General features: G+C 52.1%; 1 protein-coding gene and 1 long non-coding RNA gene across 2 annotated transcripts; one reads left to right on the top strand and one right to left on the bottom strand.

Moving 5' to 3' along the window:
* On the top strand, positions 1-23,568 carry VPS37B (VPS37B subunit of ESCRT-I). The gene is made up of 4 exons (XM_019733973.2): positions 1-173; positions 19,149-19,320; positions 20,653-20,735; positions 21,473-23,568. The coding sequence occupies exons 1-4, from the start codon at positions 63-65 to the stop codon at positions 21,950-21,952; spliced, it is 846 nt and encodes a 281-aa protein (XP_019589532.2). The 5' UTR covers positions 1-62; the 3' UTR covers positions 21,953-23,568.
* Positions 15,857-17,603, bottom strand: LOC141569241 (uncharacterized). Its single transcript, XR_012492738.1, has 5 exons — positions 17,493-17,603; positions 16,849-16,941; positions 16,652-16,729; positions 16,476-16,568; positions 15,857-15,987 (listed from the first exon to the last, which is right to left on the bottom strand). It is a non-coding gene; the product is annotated as an uncharacterized LOC141569241 (long non-coding RNA).
* Positions 23,569-24,504: the final 936 nt, after the last annotated feature.

Below are 24,504 nucleotides of genomic sequence, written 5' to 3'. Positions count from 1 at the left end.
GGCGGTGCTTCCGGTCTGCGGAGCCTGGCGGCCAGAGCGGCGGCGGCGGCGGAGACGGGGAGATGGCGGGCTCCGGGAGCGAAGCTCGGTTCGCCGGGCTGTCGCTGGTGCAGCTCAACGAGCTGCTGGAGGACGAGGGGCAGCTGACGGAGATGGTGCAGAAGATGGAGGAGGTGAGCCGAGCGGGGCTCGCGGCGGCGGCGGGGCCTCGAGGGGGGCGCGCGGGGCCGGGGGCCGGCGGCCGGCTGGAAGTGCCGCAAGTTGGGCTGAGGGGGCTGGGACGGGAAATGGGAGGGCTGGAGACGGGGTCGGGGATGAGGGGACCGAGACTGGGTCTGAGCGGGGGGAAAGCGTCCTTGGAAGATGCTTGGGGGGGTGATTGTGTCCTGAGACGAGGTTTGGGGGCCGAGGACCCGAGGCTGAGAATGAAGCGGAGATTACAGAGCCTGAGCTGGGCGTTTGGGGACGGAGGAAGCTGTGGCTGAATCTGGTGGGGCGAGGACGGAATTGGGGGACTGGGATTGGGGTAGAGAGGGGACTGTAGTCGAGGATTAAGGTGACAAAGCGAACGGAGGGGGCCGAGGGTTAGGTCTGGGCAGAGATTGGGGGGCTTGAGTGGGAAGGTTGAGGGGTACAGGGGAACTGAGGCAGTTGTTGGGGTCTGAGAGTAGGTTTCGAGGGGCTGAGTGGACTAGCTGGATGTGAGTTTTAGGAGGATTTTGGGGCTTCCGAGACAGGCTTGGGGGGCTGAGTGTCTGTAGCTGAGTCTGGGAGGTGGTTCTGAGATGTGCTTTCGCTCCGGGCAGGGGTCTCCGAGGCTGGGAGGCACGAAGCAGACTTGACTAGTATCTGTGTATCTGAGGGATCCCCAGTGTCAGAGGGGCCTCCCCGGTCTGACTTCGGTGGGAAGTGACCTGAACAGTTATTCCAGGGGGCACCTCTCGCTGGTCTTGTGGGTGTGCCTACGGGTGGTGCCAGGATCCCTTTCTCCGTAAGAGGAGCCCGTCCGTGGAAGAAGGGACTGTGGGAATTCTAGTACGGTGGCTTTGCCCCTCTGTGTCCCACACCCCTGGGGGACAAGGAGAGTTCCTGGAGCTGTTTTTTGGGAGAAGATACACTGGGGGTTGGAGGTTGACAGCCAACAACCCCCCCCCCTTTGATAGTAAAGGGCCTGCCCCCTTTCTGGAAGACGTGTGCCTGCCCCTGTCAGGTTACCTCCCTTCCTTTTGGCGTGGTTTGCTCTCGGGGTAACTAGCTTCATCCGTGTGCTTTTGTGGTGTGTTTCCTTTTCTTCCTCTCCGCCAACCTTCTGAACTTTCTCTGAAAGTCCGAGCCTGTGGGTCTGGGTCTTCCCCAGGCAGATGGACCCAGGCTCATCCCAGCCCTTCCGGCCCATCTCCTACTCCTGCTCCTTTGTCTCTGAAGGCTGAGCCTTCCCACGCCTCTGTGGCTGCGCGTCTCACCCAGAAGCCTGTGTGGGGGCTTTTGGCTTTCTTTCGGAGGAGGGATTCTTCAGCACTGAGCCAGCCCCCTTCAAATGGGGCTTGTCTGGAGGTTGCACATTCAAAATCACTGGAAAACCCTCAACAGGTCATTGTCCCGAGCTACAGAGAGGCCACTGTAGTAAGATGGTATCAGTCTTTCCATTAATACACCCCTTGTATTCACTGGCTTGTAACTTGGCACATATAACGCGGCTCCGAGATGCAATTTACCCCATTTATGGTCTCCATGTGGCACTTTCTATTTTAGAGAATAATAAGTGACAAAATCCATCTTTCTGGACTGAATGAGAGTTTCGTGTCTCCAAAGAAAGAAAATCTTTGCTTAGTTTCTCTGCTTTTTTGGTTGCCAGGAAACCTTTTGTTGATTGCCAGCAGGCATCTTTCTGGTGTAACAATAAAATGATAGGTATATTTTTCTAATGTGTAACACTGCAAGTTATTTTACTGTATGTGACTACCCTGTTTCAGTAACAACAGCGTACTGTAGTTGTGTTGGTGGAACATTAATAGAAAGAAATTGCCTTTTAGTGGAGGGAAGATTGTGGCAAGAGACAAGTAATTCTGCTGATGGAGGCTGTGAGGGTATCTTCATTTGTTTCCTCTATCTAGGAAACTGGAGGTTATTATATAAAGGCAAGGCAAATTAATCTAGCAGGATTTTTTTTTTTTTTTTTTAGTAAAGGTGACCTTCATACCAGAGTCCTCTATACAAATACTGAGGGCTGACTGACTCCACTTGATTAGACCACATAGTTCAGGTTAATAACTCAGCAGTAGTTTGTTCTTTAGGGTGTAGTGCTTTTAAGTAAAACAAGGAAACTGAATGTGAAGAGCAGAATACCTTAGCCAGGCAGCTCACCCAGCCACGGTCACACTCCCAAATCCTGTTGCCCTGGTCACGCGCAGTGTGCTTCTGAAGGAAAGAGTATAATGCGACAACTGAAATTTTGGCTATGATAGTTTCACTCAGCTGTTATTGTTGTGTGTTGGTTTACCTTGGGGTGGTTATAAAACACAGCAGAAGAAAATACTTTGTGAACTGTCCGCTCTTGACCAAATGGAACATTTAGGATGCGGTGTTAAAGGAACATTCAGGCTTTGGAATCGTACGCTCAGGGCTGAACTTGGCCACTCCCAGCTGTGTGATCCCAGGCAAGTCACTTCACCTCTCTGAGCATCTGCTGGGGAAGGATAATGTGATTATATTTATTTCATGGAGTTGATGTGTCGCTTATGTGCGATGGTGGTGCCTTAACACAGCACGTACTCAGTGCTCAATAGAATAAGTGCAAATACTAATCATTTGTAGTGCTCTCTCTTTTTAGAAAGATTACTGATAGTCATTAATACGAGATCATCCTGCCAAGTGAACGGGGTCTTATTTCAAGAACTTTAAGTGAATTGTTACTGGCCATTAGCTTAAGAAACATTTTACCTTTTTATGATCAAAATGATTATGTGTCTCAATAGGTCTAGGATGAGACGGTAAATGGAACAGGCCTTTTACAGCATAGAATCTCTTAACCTGAACCAGAGGCTTTTTTTTTTTTTTTTAAACTGGCAAAGGGAAGTGTTTTAAATTGCAGAGCAAGGCTTCTTCAAGCCTGAGGGGATATTTTGTGGCGACTGGAAAGCGTGGCTGCGTTTTGAAGGCATTCACTGTTAGGTTTAAATACAGCCTGCATTATGCTTCACTTAGATTGTTTCAGTTGTGGTGTGTGAGCTTGAGTGCCGCTCGAGACATTAAAATCCTGTCGGAGCAACAGCGTTGTCCGTGCCCCGCCCCCCCATCCAGTTGGCAGTTCCCTAAATGTCGTATATTCCTAATGATCTATGCTCTTTCGTATTGCCAGGGGCTGACGTTTCAGATGCACACATTGTTATTTTTATTTAAAGTTATTTTTACTTGGCAGTGGAATGTGCCATTCTCTCTCCGTCCAGTCCACATTAACCCCCTTGAACTTGCAGGGCACTCCCTTAAAAGGAACTGTCGCTTAGGGGATTAGGCAGCGACCGGCCCTCTCTCGGGTCACTTCTCCCAGTTTGGCTTTCTGAGGAAATGCTGACTAATCAGTGCTAACTAAGGATTCAAATTTAGGGTCCTTGTTCCTGCTGCAAGTGAAAATGCCCCCAGGCAAAAACGCTGAGGGTCTGAGAAACGGATTGTGTTGTGGAAAGTAAAGAGTCTGGTCTGGAAGGAGCTGTTTCCCTAAGGCGTGTTCTGGTGGGAGGTGTGTGAGGCCGCCAGGCTACTGCATGAATCATACTGGCTCATTGAAATGTACCGACCTCGTTAAACCCGGGACTGGAACGCTGGCGGGACTGGTTTTTAGAAGCTAAGGTTTAAACTCCTGGAGTGTGTGCTACTGGAGTTTGTTCCTGTTCCCGCCGTGCGATCATCATTGTACAGAGAGGCTTCAACTTCTATGTTTAAATCTTCTCTCCCATGGATCTGTTATTACTTTAACTCTTGAGTGAAAAATAACTGTGCCCGGGATATTTTCTGGAATTCGATTTTATCCAATTTTTGTCTTTTTTTAAAGGAGGCATCAAGAGAGTTGTGTGACCTTATGTCAGTTATTTAAACTCTCAGTGCTGCAGTTCCTCCACTGTCAAAGGAGGATAGTAACCATGCCTGCCTTTTAGGGTTCTTGTGGGGCTCAATGGAACAGCAGGTAAAGACGGGACGAGGCATAGAGGAAGCTTTCAGTAGAGGCTGGCTCCCGTTCTTTAATGAGAAATTTCCAGAATTGTCAGATTGGCTTAGATGAAGTCTGATCCCTTATTTAATTGCTCTCTACCTCTGTGTATTGATTAAAAGCGCTGTGGGAGGGGCAGAGCACAGAGCTGGCCTTTGATACTAGCAGATAGACCTTTGGCAAGTATTCAGTCTTTCCAGTGGCAGTTTTCGCATTGAAAATAAAGAGGATAATAACAGTAACCCACATCGGAGGGTTGTTGGGTGAATTCCATGAGACAAGTGTGCTTCACATGGTACCTGACACAGAGTGAACTTTCAGCAATTGCTATTAACTATTATTGCTAAAAGTAAAAGGCATGCTATTTTTGCTGCCATTTCAAGAGTCTGTTTCAGTTCTGCAGCTACGCAGCACTTACTGTGTGCAAGGCATGGTCAAAGAAAGCACCATGAATCATGCCTAATCCCTATGTTATATTTTGGGAAGAAACCAAGTACACAAACATCTACACTGCAAGAGGTGGCAGTTTCTGTTGAGAAGATGAAAGAAGTTATAGGGGTAGATGGTGGTGCGACAACGTGAGCGTACTTAGTGCCACAGACGTGTACCCTTAAGACGGTCAATTTTATGTTATGTGTTTTACTACAATTTTTTAAAAAGAGAGAATAAGCAAAAGGCCACATGTGAATTGTATATGAAGCTGCAGGTCAGATGAAGAGACGCTGTCGGGCTAGATTAGGTTCCTGCTGCGAGAGACGGGCCTTGATAGGTGGGTAAGATTTAAGAAAAGACGTCAGATACAATAGTGCCTGAAGGGTGTCTAGACTAATCTAAGGAGCATCCGTGTACCTGCCACCCAGCTTAGGAAGTGCGCCCAATGAAAAGCCCTCTTTTGGCTCCGTCCTGAGCATAATCCCCCACCTCCCAGGATGAGGCATTTCTCTAAGTAGGATTTCCACAGACAGAAGTGGGGGGTCAGGAAGAAGGGAAGGCCTGAGCACAGGCACAGAGCAGGAAAGCCCAGGACAGGTTTTATGGCTGGTGAGTTACCATCTACTGTGATCAGATTTGCTTATGAGCAGGGAAATGACGGGAAACGGGGCTGGTGGGGGCAGAGTGCCAGGGTGTGAGCTCCGTGGCAGTAAGTTCCCGTGACTTTGGAGCAGAGGAACAATATGAACCGAGAGGCTCTTTAGGAAGATGAATTTGGCAGCGGTGTAAGGGCTGGATTGGCGTGGGAAGATTCCGGAAGGCCAGGCTGAAGGTGGAAACAGAAGTGCAGGGAAGGAGAAAGTAGGATTTGAGCGAGGGGCCTGGGAGAGGGGACGTAGGCCAGCTGGCTGGACTCCCTCCACGCTTCGTGCCCCTGTGGAACTGCCCCTCCCCTACCCACGGGAGGGACCTGTCAGCGTGGCCTCCCAGGGCTCTCCCCACTCCTCGGTCACTGACACACGGTCCCTTAGCCTCTTTGTATGCCTCTTCTGTGGCACTTGACACCCACTTTGTAAGTCATTTACTTCCCTGTGTCCCTGCCTAGCCTGGGACATGTTCATCTCTGTGTCCTCGCACCTGGCACGATGTCTGGCACACAGGCTGTGCCCCGGTAGTGCTGCTCAGTTTGTGGAGATAACTGGGCTTCAAGCGGGAGTAAGTAAGAGAGGGGGGCGGAGAGGGGTCCTCGAGACCCAGAGCCTGAGTGAGGGCCACGCGGGCGGTTGCACGCACGTGTCTGGAGCTGAGGCCGGCAGGCTGCTGAGATACAGATTTGGGGCCAACTCCCTCCAAGTGCTTGTTGAAATCAAGGCGAGTATAAAAGTTCGAGCGGCCGGTGGGAGTAACTAGTCCGTTGGGAGGAGGAAAGAGGTGCCATCAAGGAAGAGGGAGAAACGAGTCCGATGCCCTTAGGCTACTGACAGGTTGACTTCCTGTTCCTGGTGCACGTGCTGTATCAGGCTGGTCAAAAGAGGAACCTAGAAGCCACCGAACTACTGGAACCTCAGCCGTCACGCGCAGAATGGGTGTGCTCTTGAGCTAGGCCAGCCTTGCCACTTCCGTGGCCTTTATCGCTGTCCTCGTGGCAGAATGTTGCTGTGGGGGTTGTGGCAGGTCCGGGTGCGGCCTGTCTGCGGCGGCCTGTGTGTCGCCGCTGTGCTCGGCTGTGATGCCGACACTCAGACGTGCTGCCTTCGGAGCCCTGGTGGGTGGGTTTCCCTCCTCGGCTGTGTGGGCACGGCAGATGCCATCATCATTCAGGACTCTTACCCAGTGGGACAAAGACAGAACAGATCTTTGGAGAATTTCTGCAGAGGGAGGAGTGAAGATCGAGAGGTGGGTGCCGCTTGCTCGTCATTAGGTCACATGGAAGTCTGTCAAGGGACAGCTTTTAAAGCGTTTCTCATGGAATCACGAGAACTGTTGTTCAGTACTGTGCCAGAGCGTGTATGTGAACAGCAGGTAGTTGACCAGTTTATGTTGTTACAAGCCGTGTCGTAGAGTCCATGTTTCCTTCACATCAAATCTCTGTTACCGCCAAGGTTAGCTGATGGCACCGCGAGGCTATGGCCGTGTCTGTGGCCAGTGCTCGGATGGCAGCGGGACAGAGCCCAGGCGAAGGACTGTTTGCCAGCAGGCAACAGCTTTCATTACTGTGAACACAGCTTGTTCACTTACTCAGCCTTCATGCAGCACCTTGGGGACGCGAAACCGCTAAGCCGCATAGTTTGTATCTTGGCGGATTGTGTAGGTATACACAACATGGCACATGTGAAACAGTACAGAGGCGGGCACGCCCCCGCGGGAGGGAGACCCAACCAGCCTTTGTGGGCTGAGGGAGATCACAGGGAAGGAGTGTTTCCTGGTGACTCATGAGCTGTGATTCAAAGGGTGAGTTAACCAGGTAAGGAGGGAGAAGGGCTTCCGGAGGGGGTAGGCAGCAGGGAGAGTGTGCACAGCCCGGGCAGGGCACGGTGGGGACGAAGCCGGAGAGGCGGGCAGAGACCAGGTGGCCTGGCGCCTGCCAGAGCAGGAGCTTGGTTTTGGCCCCTCTAGTCAGAGGGAACCGTTGGAGGGTTCTGAGCTAGGGAGTGCTGCGGCCACACTTGGAATTTATTTAGATGATTCAGGCAGCCAGCAGGAGGATGGGTGTGGGGGGCAGAAGACCAGAAAGCAGGCGGATCAGTCAGAAGGCGAAACAGCGCCTGAGGAAAGGACGCTGGGCAGCCGGGCGATGGCGGGGAGGTCATGCTGGGCTCACTGCACAGCCTGTCCAGGGTTGCTTTGTACACAGGTCAAAGAACAACACACTTGGTCATGTGGTTTGTCAGATTCTTAAAAGGTGTAGGGAAAACTGGTAGAACCAATAGTATCATCAAGAAATAAATGATAGAGAGGAGGCAAAAGTTATAAAGCTGCACACACCCAAAAATAAGGTCAACTGTTAAGCGTTGAGGTTAAAATAGGACTTGGGGATTGGGTTGCTAGGAAACTGGACACAACTTAACCTTCCTAAATCTCAGTTTCCTCATCTTTACAACAGAAGTATCATAATACCATCCTTACGGGTTGTTACAAGGATTCAATGAGATAATATCTGTCAAGTGTTGAACACGGTGCGTGGCAGTACGTGCCCAGCAGATGGAAGCTGGGACAGTTGGTAAAGTGGTTGGGGCCGTTGGATTTAGGGTCGTGTTTCCCTTAGAGCAGGGATGGCCAAACTTTTTTCAACATTTTTCACCAAGGGCCATGTGTGGTAAAATACACAAACAGCCGGGCCACTCCCTCGAGGTGAAGTACGTATTGCCTCACCTAGTTTATTTAAGTAAACTAAATATATTTTTGGAATTTGCTGTGGGCCAATTAAAAATGGATTGCGGATCGCAGTTGGCCCGCGGGCTGCAGTTTTGACACCCCTGCCTTAGAGCCTTCGTTCTGTGGAGATGAACAGTGATTCCATTAAAAGGATTGCATGGTACATCAGTTTTGGAAACCTGTGGATCACTAAGAGGGGTTTTGTTTGTTTTGCTCTGTTTGGTTCTTCCTGCTAGGGTGTATGTGAAAGCTCCCGAGGGGCACGGCTGGCAGTGTTTCCCAAACTTCCTGGGACTGGGTTCCCTGGGCATATTTTGGCAAATGCTGATTTGGGGATAAACGGATACATCTGCGTCCATAGCCCGTGAGTGTGGGTTTATCACACAGTGATAATGACAGCTGTGTCTCTCAAAGGCTGTCTTACTTTTCACATACTTTAAGAAAGCAGGGAAGTATATAGTATTTTTTATTTCTGATCCAAACTGATCAAACCTTTAAAACTAACATTTTTTACATGTTTCTTATAGAAAAAAATTTAAATACAGAAAACTGTAAAGCAAAACTATAATCACAGGTAATACCACCACCCAGAGATAAAGACTGTTAACAGACATTTCATACGTTTCCTTTCTGTGTGTTTCTCTGCCAGGTCATATTGTATATACAGTTTTCTGTTACGCTCTGGGCATCTTACCAGATTATAAGACTATGTATGGGCACTTTTTTATGAGAATATTCTTAGAGGACATTTTTAATGGCCACATGGTATTTCATCGTGTGGATTTGTCATAATTTATGTGACCATTCCCTTATTATTGGATACTTGGGGGCTTTTTTTGCCATCATAAATTACATTGCAGTTAACATTTTGAACATAAATCTGTTAAAATATCAATATTTAATGTTTTTTGAAACTGGGTAAGACTTAAGAATCTAGGCAGTTCTTTTAGTTAGAGCATATAATTCCCTACATCAGATAAAATTGTGTTGTTTTTTTGTTACGAAATTTAAGTAGAATAATTTAGAGTAGCTGATTCTCCTTTGATTAATCCCCTTCTTTAGCCACAGACTTAAAAAAAAAAAAAAACCCCAATATTAAAATAGCATTTTCTCATACTGAATAAAAGATGAATCATTTCAGTCATGTGAGAGTAAATTTTATCTAGTAAAACTGAATTCTGGAGTCAGGTGTTGGAAAGTTCGTTTTATGATATCTTTTCATTGTAAAAGCAAAATTGCCAGGAGATGTTTCGTCTTAAAGATAAATCCAGGATCCATCTGGGTAGGCGTTTTCTTATTTGCACCTGTGTAAAGACTATGCGGCACATTCTCATACAGGCATTTCTTGTAAATTGTGGTTAAAAGGCAATACAGAAGAGGAAAGAACCCTAAGTTCTTATTAACAAATGAGTGCTTTGGTGGTTGGTTCTGGCTAGAAACTGCTAAGAAGAGCAGAGTTTAGAAAGTCTGTCTTCTATTAGGCTGTTTTTTTTTGGGGGGGGGAGGGAGGGATCCGGATTTTAAAATTACAGTAGAAGCTATTAATTGACCTCCCTCCATTTAACTCAAGTGGACCAGGAATTGGTGCCGCCATTCCTGCATCGCACATAACGGTTGATGTGTCTCATTCCCCTCCCAACCACCCCCACACCATGGTTAGGTGTGAGGCGTTTCTGCCCCCACTGGGCAGTCGCATCTCTACCCAGAGTCAAATGTGTTTGCCCTCACACCTGCTCGTTCTGGTTTTATTTGTTACAGTAATGAAATAATTTCATTAAATACTATGGCGACTGATAAACTAGGAGTGAAAGTGTAAGATGGGTGCTTTGGGAAGGGTTAACATGAGGTGATTCCCTGGAAAAAAAGCTTGCCGGTGAATTAGCCTGAGGGAAACGGGAGAATTCCAGGATCCTGCGTGTCCAGTGTCTTTAAGCTCTTTACACAAAAAGACGTGGTCTGGGCGAAAAGGACTTTTGGAACGCAAGCTACTAGTGGACCTTTTCTCTAAGAAAAGACCTTTGCCTTAAATGAAAACGTGGGCCGATGTGTATCTTTAATGTGCTGTGGGTATTGAGTGATTTACTGCTTTAACCAAACTGCTGGTTTCACCAGGAGCCAGCTGGCTCTGAGGATAGGGAGTGAGGGCTTCTGGGGCGTCCCCTGCTCACCTGCTGAGCCTGGGGCTCTGGCCAACTCAGGTGGGGCCCCGTGTGAGGAGCCCCTTGCTTTCAGGAGGTGAGGGACAAAGGCCGTTCCCATTGCGATCAGTGAAGGTGTCCCATCCCCTGTCCTCCTCACCCCTCCTCTCTCCACCCAGAGTCCCCAGGTCTTAGAAGGCAAGTAACATCTATCAAGTAATGTGGCATTCTAATATCAGAACCGACAGACCTATTACATTTCTTTATCATTGACAGCATTATCCACATAAGTCCAGGAAGGAGGGAGAGCTTGGGTTGCTTTCTCTGAATATTAGGAAATAAGTCTTCTAGGGGAAAAAGAACAAGACACCCTGGTATGTTGTGCCTGCCAGAACTAGACAATTCAAATCGTGTGTCCCCGAGACCACTTAATTCTTCTCTGGGACAAGTCCATTTACTTTCAAGCCTGGCCTTCCGTATCTCTGTGGCCAGCTGCCCTGAGAGTGAATAACATACTAATTTAAGATGCAGCCAGCTCCACATGGTGGAGGGGTTCAGGCTGCACCCCACTGCCTGCTACTTTCTTAGTGCAACCAGTGCATCTCCACAAGAGGGATTTTGATGTCTGCGATCAAAAACAGCAATTCTTATTACTCCCATGTTCTGTTTGCTGAGTGGGTTGTTTTGGTGGAAGGTTTGATAAGCAGCTGGTAAATTTCCCTTCGCGAGTAGGCTGTAGCCTTGGAGATGGTTTCACACAGCCCACAAGACTCGTGTATTTTAGAGCAGTTTCATAATGTTCACAGTGCTTTCTATGTATTTTTGTACATTCAGATCTTTAATTTTGTTAACATGTTAAACAGTTCATCTCTGCAACCGTTAATTTTTTTCATTAAAACTCAAGGGACATTTGGATTGAATTAAGCCCCATTCGGTTTATTTGCAGCACAGCTCGGGGGTATCGGAGGCTTGGGTTACAGCAGGCTCTTCCTGAAAGCCTGCATTCAGTCGGACGATTGTGGTGACATGAGTTCGTCAGTGAGGAAGTCTTTTTGCTGAATGGAAGATGAATTTGGCCTTTCTAATAACCCTACCCTTTAATATTAAAGACCATACTCAAATGGCATGTGCTTTAGTGAAATTTATCCTAAAAGTAATTGGTGAGTTAGGTCAAGTGTAGTGCAGTGAACGGAGAGGAGATTAACGTGGCTTAAGTGCTTGCCAGCCTGTTAATCCCCTAATCCATAAGCCTGCTGTATCTAGAGTCTTAATGCAACCTGAACTTCTCTGCAAAAGCTAAGGTTTGTTTCATTCTTTTCCTACATAGACTATTTTATTTCAGATTCTCAAGTAGCTGAGGCCAAAGACTCATTATAGAAGAAGACAAGCCCACACATACACATGCAGAAGATGAGATTAAAGGATTAATTATTAATTTTAGGAAGTGTAATTATGCCATTGCAGTTAGGATTGTAGTTTTTACCCATTAAAGAGGCATATTACAGTTTCCGAAGGGTGAAGTGATATGGTGCCTGAGATTTGCTTTAAAATACTTCAAAAAAAAAAAAGCGGCGAACGTAGCCAAGGCAAGATTGGGAAGTGCCACTGATGGTTGACCTTGGGCAAGGGCACACAGGGACTAGTTCTTCTCGCTCTCCTTTTGTTTTGTGTTTGAAAATATCCTCAATGAAAAGATACAAATAGAAATGAAATTCAGATGATGGTTGGACCTTGAAAAGAGAGGAAAATGATAGTAGACTAGTTCCTGTGTAGTTGACAGCAGCTTATAGTAGCTTTTGCGGCACAGCTTGTGGCGTCCGTCATGTAGAAAACATACTTGATGACAGAAAACCCCAGCACTTCGTATCGTAGCTCTGGGGTCCCTTCTGGGCACTTGCGGCTCTGGTAGTCCCTTAAACCTCCCGAAGATTGTATTTCCTTTGTCCTGAGTAAAATGGGGACAAGTTTGTCTCACCCTCACTGAGAGGATTAGATGGAGATAACTGTGCTGGGAGAGAAGGTGGCTTGGGGTCGAGTGTGCAGTGAGTGCTCAGTAAGTGTTAGCAAATCCTGGACAAGGGGTTTATGGGGAGGCCCGGGCGAGGGTGGAGGCTGCACATCACCTCCAGGAACTTCTTACCGAAATCTTCCAATTCACGTTTTGGTTATTTATTTATCTTTGTCTGTCCTTTCTCTCCGGAGTCTTTCATGCGAGGAGCAAATGCGGTGTGCGCTTGGGCGCCCCGCCTGCAGAACAGCGTGAATGGCGCCCCCTGGAGGTGGGCGCCATGCAGCTCCCAGGGCCTGTCTGCAGGACGGTCCCGAGGACAGACTTGTGGGCATTGGCCCCGCGGAGCCTGGCACGTAGAGGTGCTTCTTAAGTATTTCATGAATGAATGAACGACAGTGTTCCGCGAGTGGATGGATGGACGGACGGACGGGTGACCCCCTGTGCCGAGCATATTGTCGCTGTTACAGCTGTGAGCCAGGTACTGACCGAGTGGGTGGTTTTTAAAGAGACGTGTGAATGACAGTGGCTTCAAGGCCATCGTAGCCGTAGCCGTAGCCCCACTCTCCTATGCTGATGCACTTTCCACGGGGAGAGGCTGAGCTCGTCCTGTCCTGCCTAGAACCAGTTGTGTGGAGCCGAGTCACGGCAGGGGGTGTGTTTCCCAGACAGCTGGTTGTTTGTAACAAGAAGCGTTAAACTTGGATGTTACTGTTTAAAAATCTACGATAAACATTTTAAAAAGCTCATCTTCAGAACAGATTAGCAAGCCGATAACAACTGGCAGGGGCCTGAGGCCCCAGCGAGCCCTGTTCCTACAGACTCAGCTGAGCGCGTGTTCAGTGATGTGCCCGAGCTGGCCTGGGCACGTCTGGGCTCGGGGCGTCGAGGATGAATAAGACACAGGAAGCGCTAGGGAGGAGATCACACGTCATCTTATGTCACTGGGAGGGAAAGTCATTCCAGTGACGTCAGTCAGGCTTCTGGCAGCACAGGGCCCTCGGCTTGGCGGACGTGAGAAGCGTATGGTAAAGGTGCTCTTTACAAGGACACGTGGGTGCAGACCCCGGGGCTGGTGCAGGGCTGGCCGCAGCTGTATGCTTCTCACCTCTGGCCCGAGAGACGGGCCAGGGCTGCTTTGGATGGGGGGGATCTGGCCACCTACAGGGACCGTCATAGGAGGAGGACCCAGAGAACCCTGTCCTCATTTCATTTTCCCACCCTCAGTCCCATCGCTGAATCCAGCTAGAACCAGAAGGCAAGTGGCCCGTTGAAGTGGTAGATGTGGTTCAGCCACTTGGCCGCTGGGGCACAGATGGAGACAGGTGGAAGGTTCCAGCCTGTGTTAGCTTCCTGCCATAACGAACGACCAGACTTGGTGGCGTAAAACAAGAGAAGTGTGTCTCTTACACTTCTGGAGAGCGGGGGCCCAAAGTCACGGGTCCAGGCTCCCTCTGGAGGTCCCAGGGGAGACTGTTCCTGCCTCTCGCAGCTTCTCTTGGCTGCCAGCTTCCTGGGCTTGTGGCCACATCCCTCCATTCCCTGCCTCCATCTTCACAGGGCCTTCTGTGTGTCTCTTATGAGGACACTTGTCACTGTGGTGAGGGACATTCAGATAATCGAGGAAGATCTCCTCATCTCCTGTCCCTTAACTTAATTAGATCTGCAAAGACCCTTTTTCCAAATTAGGAGACTGTGGACCATTCTTGCTGCTACGAGCACCCGTTACTCCCAGGAGAGTTAACACGTTGCGTATGGATCACGAGAATCTTCGTTTTTTCTGAGCCATGCGTTAAGGACGGATAACGAGAATTCTCGTTTTTACTGTTGACTCTTTTTACTTTGCATATTTTATTGAATTATTTGTAGAATATTTATAGAATAATTTATTTGTAGAATCTATTATTTATAGAAAAATAATAAATGACATAGAAGCATTTACGCTTTAAAGAGAAGAGTGCATTTTAAAGTAGTTTCTTTTAAAAACCTGCTGGAACAGAGGGGTATGAGGGATTTAAACCCTGCCGTAGGCAACGTGTTAAAACGCCACCGTGCCACAGCGCTAAGGAATTTGCGCTGCGTCTGTTTACTTTGTCTTCTGTGAGGCGAGGCGGGAGACAGCTTTCTCGTCCTCTTCTGTCTCCACTGCCTGCTCCGCTCAGAGCCAGCACGTGGGATGCCTCAGAAAACCCTCTTTTGGAACGAGTGAGCAGCACAGTGGGCTGCACCCCAAATAGAGTAACACCAGAGGTGTGCTCTGCGCACACTGCAGCCCGTCGCGTGGAACACGTAAAATGGGGGGTTGTGGGGTGTGTGAGTTACACCTCAAGACAGCCGCCAGCCATCACGTGGCGAGCCGCTGTAGCTTTGTGTGGGGCCGCGGGGGAGGTGGTGGGGGGGGGCAGGGTGGCCCTGGTCTGTAGCTTAAGGCCTGCGTCCTGCATTCTGCGTACTTACTGGATTTTGAGCGTTTAAAGGATTTCCAGCACTATCAAGATTTTCCATTTATTTGTTGAAATTCATGAACACAATTCAATAATGTCATTTACTTTACTGTGATAAGGGTTATATTACAGTCTGAAGGGGGAGTAAGGGACTGCCCTTTTTTCCATAGAAAAGTTTAGCTTGGAAACGTGGGCGGATTTGCCGGCCAGTGTTTAGGAAGGAGCAGTTCTAATTACGGTGAAGGCGCCAGAGCAGCCAGCGCGAATCACAAGTGCATGTTGTAGAAGGGTCTGGTTTGGAAAACCCCCGCTTCCGAGCCAGCACTGGCCGGTGCGTACAGGCAGCGTCCCGTCCGGTCCCCAGGTCTCCTTCTTTCATTTGTAACCGTTGCGTGTGTTGCCCGGAGGGGAGTTGACACCTGTTTTCCTTTTTACCCACTTATTTTCTCCCACACTCCCCCAACCCAAATAAGGAAATAAGGAGCGACAGGTGCCTTTGAGGAGGAACGTGCATCCTATGAGAACGTCATATATTGATGTGAGCACCCCGAGAGATCAAGGGAGCCCCACATGTCTGCCTGGACAAGTGTATATAAAATACCTTGTTTTCTTTTTTAAAACAAAGGCAGCTTATTTCCCTAGCGCCTCTATTTTCAATTTCAGGTATCTGCTGGCTCTGTCCCATGGCTCTTAAAATACAGTGGCCTCTCAGATTCACTGGACAGATTTGTCGCAAGCGTTGAGCTGGACTTGGTCCGAGAGGAGGTGGAGAGTCGGGCTGTGTCGCCCAGAGTGGCTACCCCTTGGGCCTGGCCAGGTGCGGGGTGCCTGTCGCCATGGAGAGGCCCCAGTCCTGTCCCTCCAGTTCACCTTCGCAGTGCAAATGACAGAACAAGCCTGGCTGTTTCCTCCCTATTTTCCTCAGCCTGAAGGCGAAGGATATTGAAAGTCTCGTTGGCATCTAATGCAGCATCAGAGATGTGCCCGGGGCAGGTGGGGTGTTGGAAGCGCTTTATTAGATGCTTAAGAAAAGAAGCTCCGCCCCCCTCCGCCCGTGTGTCCTCGGTCCCCTCTGCCATTGTCCCTGGCCATTGTCCCGCCCCAGCCACCGTTGTCCCCTCTGCCATTGTCCCCACCGCCACTGTTGTCCACCTGGAGAGTGCTGTTGGGTGTGCCCTGGGTGGCCACTCAGAATCTGCTGATGTTTTGAATGTAAAAACAACTGAACACCCAAAGGATATAAACACTTAGAGCAGCTCACCATCATCGGTTGGCGTCTCCCGTGGCCTCTTGCTGGCTGGCGACGTCGACCCTGCCGGATGCATCCTGCGCGGACGAGCTAAATGCCTTTGCTTCCTGTGTTACCCTCTCCGAGGACTTTCTAACCTGTAGGAGAAGTGATTTTGACCAGACTTAGACCCTGTGAGAGCAAGATCCGTTTGTAGATGTATTTTACGGTGAATCTGCGGCGGTGCTTCTGAGCTGCATGGGGCCCTGGGCAGCGCGGGGAAGCCTCCGAACCTGGACCCCTCCTGGCGTCTGGCTGAGGTGGGGCTGGTCTGGGCTCTGGGAATTTACCAGATGATGCTGCTGTACAGTGACACTTAGCAGGCTGGCCCTGCGCCTGTCATTGGTGCCGGTGCCTTCCCAGTGGTCACCTGGGGAGACCTGTGCTCACGCTGCTGCCTTTGCTTAAGACTTTTGGGGAAACCTGGCTTTGGGACTTACCCTTCGATCCAAAGTGAGACACCCGCTTCCCCCAACTCAGTCTCAAAGGACTTTATTAAGGGAACCCGTGTGTTGGGGAAAGGATTTGGAGCATTAATTGTTTGGCATACACAGCTCTTTTTCCTTCCTCCACATTTTGTACCCACCGTATTTGCCAGACCTGGCCTTTTTGGGGGTAGGGAGGGTCTCCTGCATTCAGCAGATCCTTCCTGAGTGGCTGACATGTGCTGGGTGCTGGCCTGCCAGAGATGACAGGAGAGTCATACATTGTTTGTACGCCAGCTGGGGAGACAGTGTGTCAGAAAACAAAGTGAATACTCACCGATTGCGATGAGTGGCAGGAAAGAAATGGGGGCCATGACAGAGTGGCTGTCAGCTTAGCTGGGACAGTCAGGGAGGCCTGGAGGACGAGGCATTAAGCTGGGACCCGACAATGAGAAGGAGCCAGAGGCCGGTGCAGGGAACAGCTCGGTTTGTGAGCAGCACCTCCGGGGATGGGGCGAGTGGGCACCGGCTCACCTGGGCCTGAGGTCAGGACGTGTTTCTGCGGACTCGGAGTTCATCTGAGGATAGCGTGCTCCTGTCCGCTCAATTCTCGGCCTCCGTGAGCACCTGGCGGGTAACAGTTGCTCAGTCAATGATTGTTGAACAAAGACTGATTGAGTCCGAGCAGTGGGCCCAGGCGCAGGGGCCTGGCCCAGCTGGCCTTGGTCGCCACCCCTGCTTGTCCACATGAGAGCGATGGGAGGAAGACAGCTCAGCGGCGGAATGTTTGTTTAAAATGAAACTAGACATTTTAAGATAGTTGTTGATTCCCATGCATGTGAGAAGGAGTAGAGAAACTGGGCACCCTTCACCCCGTTCCCCAGGGGTAACGTCCTGCAGAATTGTAGTCCACGCTCAGGACAGGGAACAGGGGACACCCGTCACCAGGAGCAGCCTGCCTGTTGCCCCCTTGGGCCACCTCCCTCCACCACACGCTAACCCATCTCCATTTCTGTAACTCACTTCCAGAACATTGTATACACAGGGTCAGAGAGTGCGTGACCTTTTGCATTGGCTTTTCCCTGGAGCTTCACCCATGTTGCCGCGTGTGGCAGCGGTGTGTCCCTTTTTATGGATGAGGAATGTTCCACGGAATGGAGGCAGCACGCTTTACTCACCTCCACCTGCTGAAGGACACCGGGTTTCGGGCCGTTGTTACACATGAGGTCATCCGGAGCGTTGGCGGGCGGCTTTTGGTGTGAACGTCGTTTCATTTCTGTGGGATAAGTGCCCAGCAGTACAGTTTCTGGGTCATGTGGCAGTTGCATGTTTCATTTTAAAAGAAATGGCCAAGCTGTGTTTCCAAAGCAGCTGTATAGAATTCATTTTTGTTTGTCTGTTCTTTGAAACAGTTTAGCAATTGAACGAAAGACTCTTCTACAGGACCTGGGGACTCAGCGTGCGTGGCGGGCCAGCTGCTATGGGGGCTGGAGGGGAGAGTGCCCTTCCGAGGGCCCCCCAAGACCCTACAGAGCCAGGAGCCCCGTTTACGAGGCCTCTCCAGCCCCCGATTCTCCTTACTTGTAGCAGCAGGAGACAAGAACATTTTACTGCTCTTATTTCATGGTGTTCAGCTCGGGGCTTCATTGATCTAAGTCCTGGTTGAAGCCGAGTGTCCTCTTTAGGGTCCTGGGCCCAGCTCACCTGTGTCAGTGGGGGAGACTGAGGTCTGCTGAGGAGACGCTCCACCCCCCCGGCCTGGTGTTGGGGCTCCTGCTGCAGGCGCTGCTCCCAGCGCCTCATCTCGGTTCTCTTACTTCACTGAGTCCTGCATGCGTGTGAGTGCTCGTGCACGCGTGTGCTGGGAGGGGTGTGGCACAGCCAGGAATCCATCCTCTGACTAGCAAGAGGACGGAAGTAGCAGTGAAAATTGACTGGGTGGGGTGGTAGGAAATATGAAGGGGAGCACGAAATTACTGGCACGGGGTTGGAGAAGAGACACTAAGAGAAACGTGGGCAAATAGTGGGGGGGTCGTGTGCTGCTGAACTTCAAATCCAGACGCGAGGTTGCTGTGGGCAGCGAGTGAAAAGAGACCTGGAGCGCAGATGCGTCAGTGTGTTTGCTTTTTATTCAAATGTACTTCTGGCCAAGTCTTACTAGGTGTCCCTTACCTTTTTCTCAGACCCTCCGTTCCCCCCCTCCGCTGAGGTCCAGGCGGACGGGCTTCTCTACCTCCCAAATGACCTGTCACCCCTGGGAAGACAGAATGAAACCCCCGTGGGGCAAATAAGCCCGTCCCCCCAGCTTAGGGTCAACCCCACGGATGGCCAGATGCCAGGTGGCCAGGAGCTGGGAGGCGGTGGGCGTGGGAGACAGGAACGGGCTCAGTGTGAATGGATTGAATCCCGCGGTCTCCCAGGCTTTTGTGTTTCATCTTGAAGCCTGACTGTTAAGCCTGAGTTGACATCATGCCAACTCAACTGGTCCTCCTCTGATACAGTGATTCTTTAACTTCCCCTTCAGAAACTCGCTCTGAAAAAATGTCACCCTGAATCTTTATAGTGTGTGCCCCTGGGAGCGCAGTGGCCGCAGTAAGGAATTCCAGTCACAGCGCAGCTATTGAAGCGAACGAGTCACAGGACAAAGCCCGCCTGCAAACTGGGTGCAGAGGAAGTGGCTTTGCTCTTTAAGAACGGGAAGCAGTGTCCGAAGGAGAAATCGGGGGCCAGAGTCGGCTGGGAGCAGACGGGCGGCTCCCGGGGCGGGGGCACCGCTGAGGACTTGCCTGGGAATCACAGACTTGGGCTCTCATCATCCTGTGTGTTCCTTGCAGACACAGAACGTTCAGCTCAACAAAGAAATGACGCTCGCCAGCAACCGGAGCCTGGCAGAAGGAAACCTTCTGTACCAGCCCCAGCTGGACGCTCTGAAAGCACGTCTGACCCAAAAATACCAGGAACTCCAGGTGCTCTTTGAAGCCTATCAGATAAAGAAGACCAAATTAGGTAACTGTTTCAGGGCCGTCTTTCAGGAATAAAGAGTTGAGGGAAGAACACATTTTCAAGCTGTTGGGTCTCTCGAAAGAAATATTCTTATGGAAAAATTACAGAGTAAGACAATGATTAGTGCCATAAAGAAATGGTCCATGCAGAGAATTGTGTCATCAATTTAGAAAAGAGACCCAACCACTTTTTAAATAAAATTCCACCTTCTCCAAACAGTGTAGGAAAAAAAGGCAAATTTCTCAATTGTGATTTTCAACAAATGTTTCATCCTGTGCAGTTACGCCCTCCGAGTTAAGGCTGAAAATATGCATCACTGGGACATTTTATTTTAATGTGACACTTTAATTTGCAGCCATTATGAAGAGGAGGAATTGTATACTGGGGAGTCCTAGGTGCTGTGGGTAGCTTTCAGGGAGACTTAGCTTCAGAGGTTAAAAGTCATCCCCTCCAGTGCAGTTCACGGGGCCATCTGATCCCGTCACCCCCTGTTGTCTCCAGAAGTTAGTGACAATGTACGAGAACACACCCCAGCAGGGGGACTGCAAGTGAGAAGTGTGGCAGTGCCCAGTGCCGGTGGTGTGTAAACCAGCAAAGCCGCCTTGGAAAGCTGTGTGGGGCACCTCCCTGGGTCTGCCCCCGACAGAAAGGGGCATTTGTGCGCATCCAAAGACGTGCAGCGGCATGTGGCGGAGCTTTACTTGTGACAGCTAAACTTGCAAACAACCTAAATGGCCACTGTGGGGTGGCGGGTAAGTCGTGGGGTTTACACAGTGGACTACACAGCGGTGACAGACGTGAACCGCCGATTCGTGCCGCACCGACGACCTGAGCCACGGTGGTGCGTGACAGCAGCCAGCACAGAGCACGCGCCGTGCGACGGCGCTGAGGGAGGGCAGTGCAGGGGCTGGGGGAGCTGCAGGGCAGCTGGGGTTTGCACTCAGGGAAACAGGGCCTGCCGTGCAGCTGTGCGTGCTCCGTAAGCTGCCCCCTGATACAGAGGGAGTCAGGGTGACCGGCACATGTTCAGTAGCAAGCGGCCCTCCAGGGGGCGGCTGGGGACGCTGGCTGCTCTGGGCGAGCTGCAGCCCGAGTCCGCCCGGCACGGCGTGGGCGGTGGCTTCTCTCCTGGCTTTTAAGGCCTTCACTTGCGCCTTCCTGGAAAGTCAGCTCTCAGTAGGTGTGAGTCCTGCTCCTTTCTAGTTAAAATGCTCTGTTTCCTTGAAAGGGAAATGGGGGCAGTGTGGGGGAGCTTGTCGTCTTCAAGGGCTGGGGCGCTGGCTTCTGAGGCCCGTGCTGGCGGCCGTGTCCTCATTGCTCTCCTGCTTCTTCCAGATCAACAGTCCAGCAGCGCCTCCTTGGAGACCCTGCTCGCCCTTCTTCAGGCAGAAGGAGCCAAGATCGAGGAAGACACCGAGGTAAGGCCAGCCAGGGCCCCAGGGCCCAGCCCCCCTCCCCCAGGACCAGGAAGGGCACCTCCGGTGTGCCTCTGCACGTGAGCCGAGGTCTGGCAGCAGGGGCCTGCTCCTCCGGTCGGGTGCACGCTGCACTGTGGCTGGGCGCCGGGGGCTGAGTTGCCATCTGCTCTGGGTCAGCTGGTGCAGCAGCGACCGTGGGGCACGGCCAGCCGAGCACTCGAGGCCTGAGACCCCCCAGGTGCTGAGGACATCAGTCAGGGTTGGCAGTCGCAGCAGGTCGGGGCTGGCCGCGGGTGACCCAGTTTGAGTACGCAGCCTAGTGAATGGTCAGGCCTGGGGGCGCCCTGCTGGCCCCGTGTGCCAGGATGCAGCCAGGGGCGGGAGGGAAAGCTGGGCTCCAGCTCGTGTAAGGAGAGGGGCGGACCTGGGCGCAGTTTCCCTCTTCAGGCCACCCAGGGGCCCCTGTCTTCTTGAGGGGCCCCTTCATCCTAAGGCTGGCTCTCCCAGGCCTGCTGCCCATCAGCTTGCCATTTGGGAGGGTGGGGCACCCAGGACCAGAGCACCTGTCTTCCCAGTCACTGCGGGTGGGGGCTCCCGCTGAGGCCAGCCAGGTTCTGCCGTGGGAGCCTGTGGCCGACAGAGAAGGGATGGACGTGGAGCGAAGCTGGGTGGTAAAGGGAGCTTCCTTCCCTAACGGCTGACCTGTCCCTCTGACGGATTCCTCCCGCTGCTTTCAGAACATGGCGGAGAAGTTTCTCGAGGGAGCGCTCCCACTGGACTCCTTCATCGACGTCTATCAGAGCCAGCGGACACTGGCCCACAGGCGAAGGGTCAAGATCGAGAAGCTCCAGGAGATGGTGCTGAAGGGGCAGACGCTGCCGCAGGCTCCAGCCCCGCTGCCGCCCAGGGTGCCCGAGCCGGTGCCCGCCGCCCCCCTGCCCTACGCCGCCCCGGAGGCCAGCGGGCCCCCCTCCGTCATGCCTCGGCGCATCCCGCCCCCGGTGCCTGCAGGACGCTTAGCCACGCCGTTTGCCGCCGCCATGGGCCCAGGACAGGCCTCTCCATTCCCGGGACCACCGTGTCCCCCCCTGCCGCCCCGCATGGGCCTCTCCCCCCAGCAAGGATTCTCTGCACAGTTTGTGTCGCCGTACCCGCCAGCTCTACCCCAGAGACCCCCGCCCCGGCTGCCTCACCAGCCAGGCTTCATTCTGCAGTGAGTGGGCCTGCTCGGAGCCGGGCGACTGCTCCACCGGCACGGCACGGGTGCATGCGGGAGGGAGGCCGCGAGGCTCGGCAGCATCTGATGTGAGCTGGGGACCGGTGGTGAGTCGAGTCGGGACCTGGTTCTGTGCACCAGGCCTCGGCCTGGCACCCCGGCCGATGTGCGTTCTCCGTTCTCCGTGTGATCGCTGTCTTGTCGTTTTGGTGAACTCATGATTTCGGGGAAAGCCTCGCCCATTCCCATTTAGAATTACGGTCCTCCCGTCGCAGCTTTATTTAATAAGCATGGTTCATCATTTCTTTATTTTCAAAAGACAGTTGTGTTCCAGCCGCCTGCCGCGCACAGCCCTCGTAAGGGTCGGCCGGGTGGGCCAGCCCAGAAGGTGCTTACTGAGTCTGGGGGGCAGGTGGGTCGTCACAGCCCCCTGCTCCTCCCCCACACCTGGTCCCTCAGAGCCACACACAGGGTTTGCACTTGGCCCACTGCCACGTCCAGGGGCCTGAGGAGGCAGCTGCGAGCTGGACTTTGCACAGCAGCTGACGTCCCGTTTCTCCTCTCCCTCCCGCCTCAGCTGGCCCCGGAGGGTTTCTACGAAGAAATAGCCCAATATTTTTATTATTACATGTGTAATTTTCCTGTTTTATATTGCGGAAGAAAACTTTTTTTGACCTAAGACCATTCAGGGAAACTTTATAAAAATGCACATACTGTTTTGAGCAGATTGAAATGCAGATGACGGGAACGCAGTTCCCTTTCTAGCAAGTGATGCACAGTGCACGGCCCCCCTGTGACCTGTAGGGCCGTGTGTGCCTTAGCTTCACCTGGTGCCAGTGAGGGGCTGCCAAGGCCCCCGCGGGCCCCCAGACGGGGTGGCCGTCACCAGCTCTTGCTGCTGCCCCAGCGCCCCACGTTCAGGGGCTTGTTCGTGCTCTGTTGCGTTGAGGGTGGAAGGAGAGTCCACTGCCTGCCTGGAAGCAGGATTCTCTTAGCCAATATTCTCGGCTTCCTGGGCCTCGGGGCACGGGTGCCAGCCAGGGACTCCAGCAGCCGTTCAGCTGGGTTTGGAGAGACGGTGCCAACACACTACAAGGCTCTTCCTGCCCTCTGGGTTCTCTACAGGTGCCATGAGTGCTCAATTCTGCGGGGGGGGGCGGGGGGGAGGGTCACTACCCACCTATTAACAAAAAGCCCACAACTCAATTGTGGAACTCCTGGCCTGTTGCCTAGGTGACCTAATCAGGCAGACCTCAAAGGGGTCTGTCCCAGCAGGCAGTGGGCGAGGCCACCCACCTTTGTACACATTTTCCATACAGTTCTGCTCCTGGACTTGAACTTTATTTACTGTGTTGTAACTGTTTTTAAAGAAAACAAGGCTGTATAGGACGATTTACTGCCATGCCAATCAGGTGGCCCTGCCATGTCCTGTGAATCTTGAGAGCGGTGCCACCCACCCCATACCTCTGCCAGCCACACGGGCGCGGCCGAACGTGTGAGCTCAGTGCTGACGTGGTGACGGGGCTCCCAGGTGGCCTCACCGTCTCTCCAGGGCCACGTCTGAGCTGTGGTTGTAAAGCTGTAGGACCCTTTTTAATAAATAGAGAATTAATAACAGTCCTGTCATTTATTTACCTGGGGGTGTTTGTGGTGTTTGGTTCCAGAATATCAGTGAAGCTGATAGGGAGTCTATTAGAGTTAAAAATCAAGCCATGCAAGATGGCTGGTGTCTGCCGTGCCCAGGATCCTAGCACTAAGCAGAGCCTTTTAGCCTTTTTTTCTTTTTTTAAAAAATCAGGGCATCTCATAAACCTCAGTAAAGGCAGAAAGAAGCACGTTCCTCGTGTCTTGGGGGTCGAAGCTTCCCTGTCGGCCTGAGGCCATAGGGTCACCTCTGTGCTGCAGCTGATGGTGACCCGTGAGGACATTCTCTGCTTGTTTCAGACAGACTCAGTGGCTGTTTTGTTCTGAAGACTCACCCACAGGTATTTCAAGTGGGACCTACCTCCGGGCTGTCACATGCTGCTTCCCGCAGGAGAGGTGCGCCTCCGGTGCTCCCCGCGGCAGGACCGAACTGCCTGCTGTCCCGCCACACTGCCCACCATCCCTGGGCTGTGCTCCCCCAGTGCCCGCCGTCCCCGGGCCGTGCTGCCACTGCCCACCATCCCCGGGCCGTGCTCCCACAGTGCCCGCCGTCCCCGGGCCGTGCTCCCACACTGCCCACCGTCCCCGGGCTGTGCTCCCACAGTGCCAGCCGTCCCCGGGCCGTGCTGCCACTGCCCACTGTCCCCGGGCTGTGCTCCCAGTGCCTACCGTCCCCGGGCTGTGCTGCCACACTGCTGACCATCCCCAGTGCACTGCCACACACTACTTGCCGTCCCCGGGCCGTGCTCCCACAGTGCCCACCGTCCCCGGGCCTTGCATCAGGGCTGTGATCCCCAGAAGGGACTTGACTCAGCTGCTGGGAACACGGAGTAGCCCTGAGCGAGCCCGGCCATCACTGTCCCGAAACGATGCCATTGCCTGCACATCACTTCCGTGAGGACGTGTGCC

The sequence above is a fragment of the Rhinolophus sinicus genome, linkage group LG16 (genome assembly GCF_036562045.2).
Source record: "Rhinolophus sinicus isolate RSC01 linkage group LG16, ASM3656204v1, whole genome shotgun sequence".
Lineage (NCBI taxonomy): Eukaryota > Metazoa > Chordata > Mammalia > Chiroptera > Rhinolophidae > Rhinolophus > Rhinolophus sinicus.
Note: the sequence above shows the minus strand (reverse complement) of the source record. Positions and strands in the feature narration are given on the sequence as shown.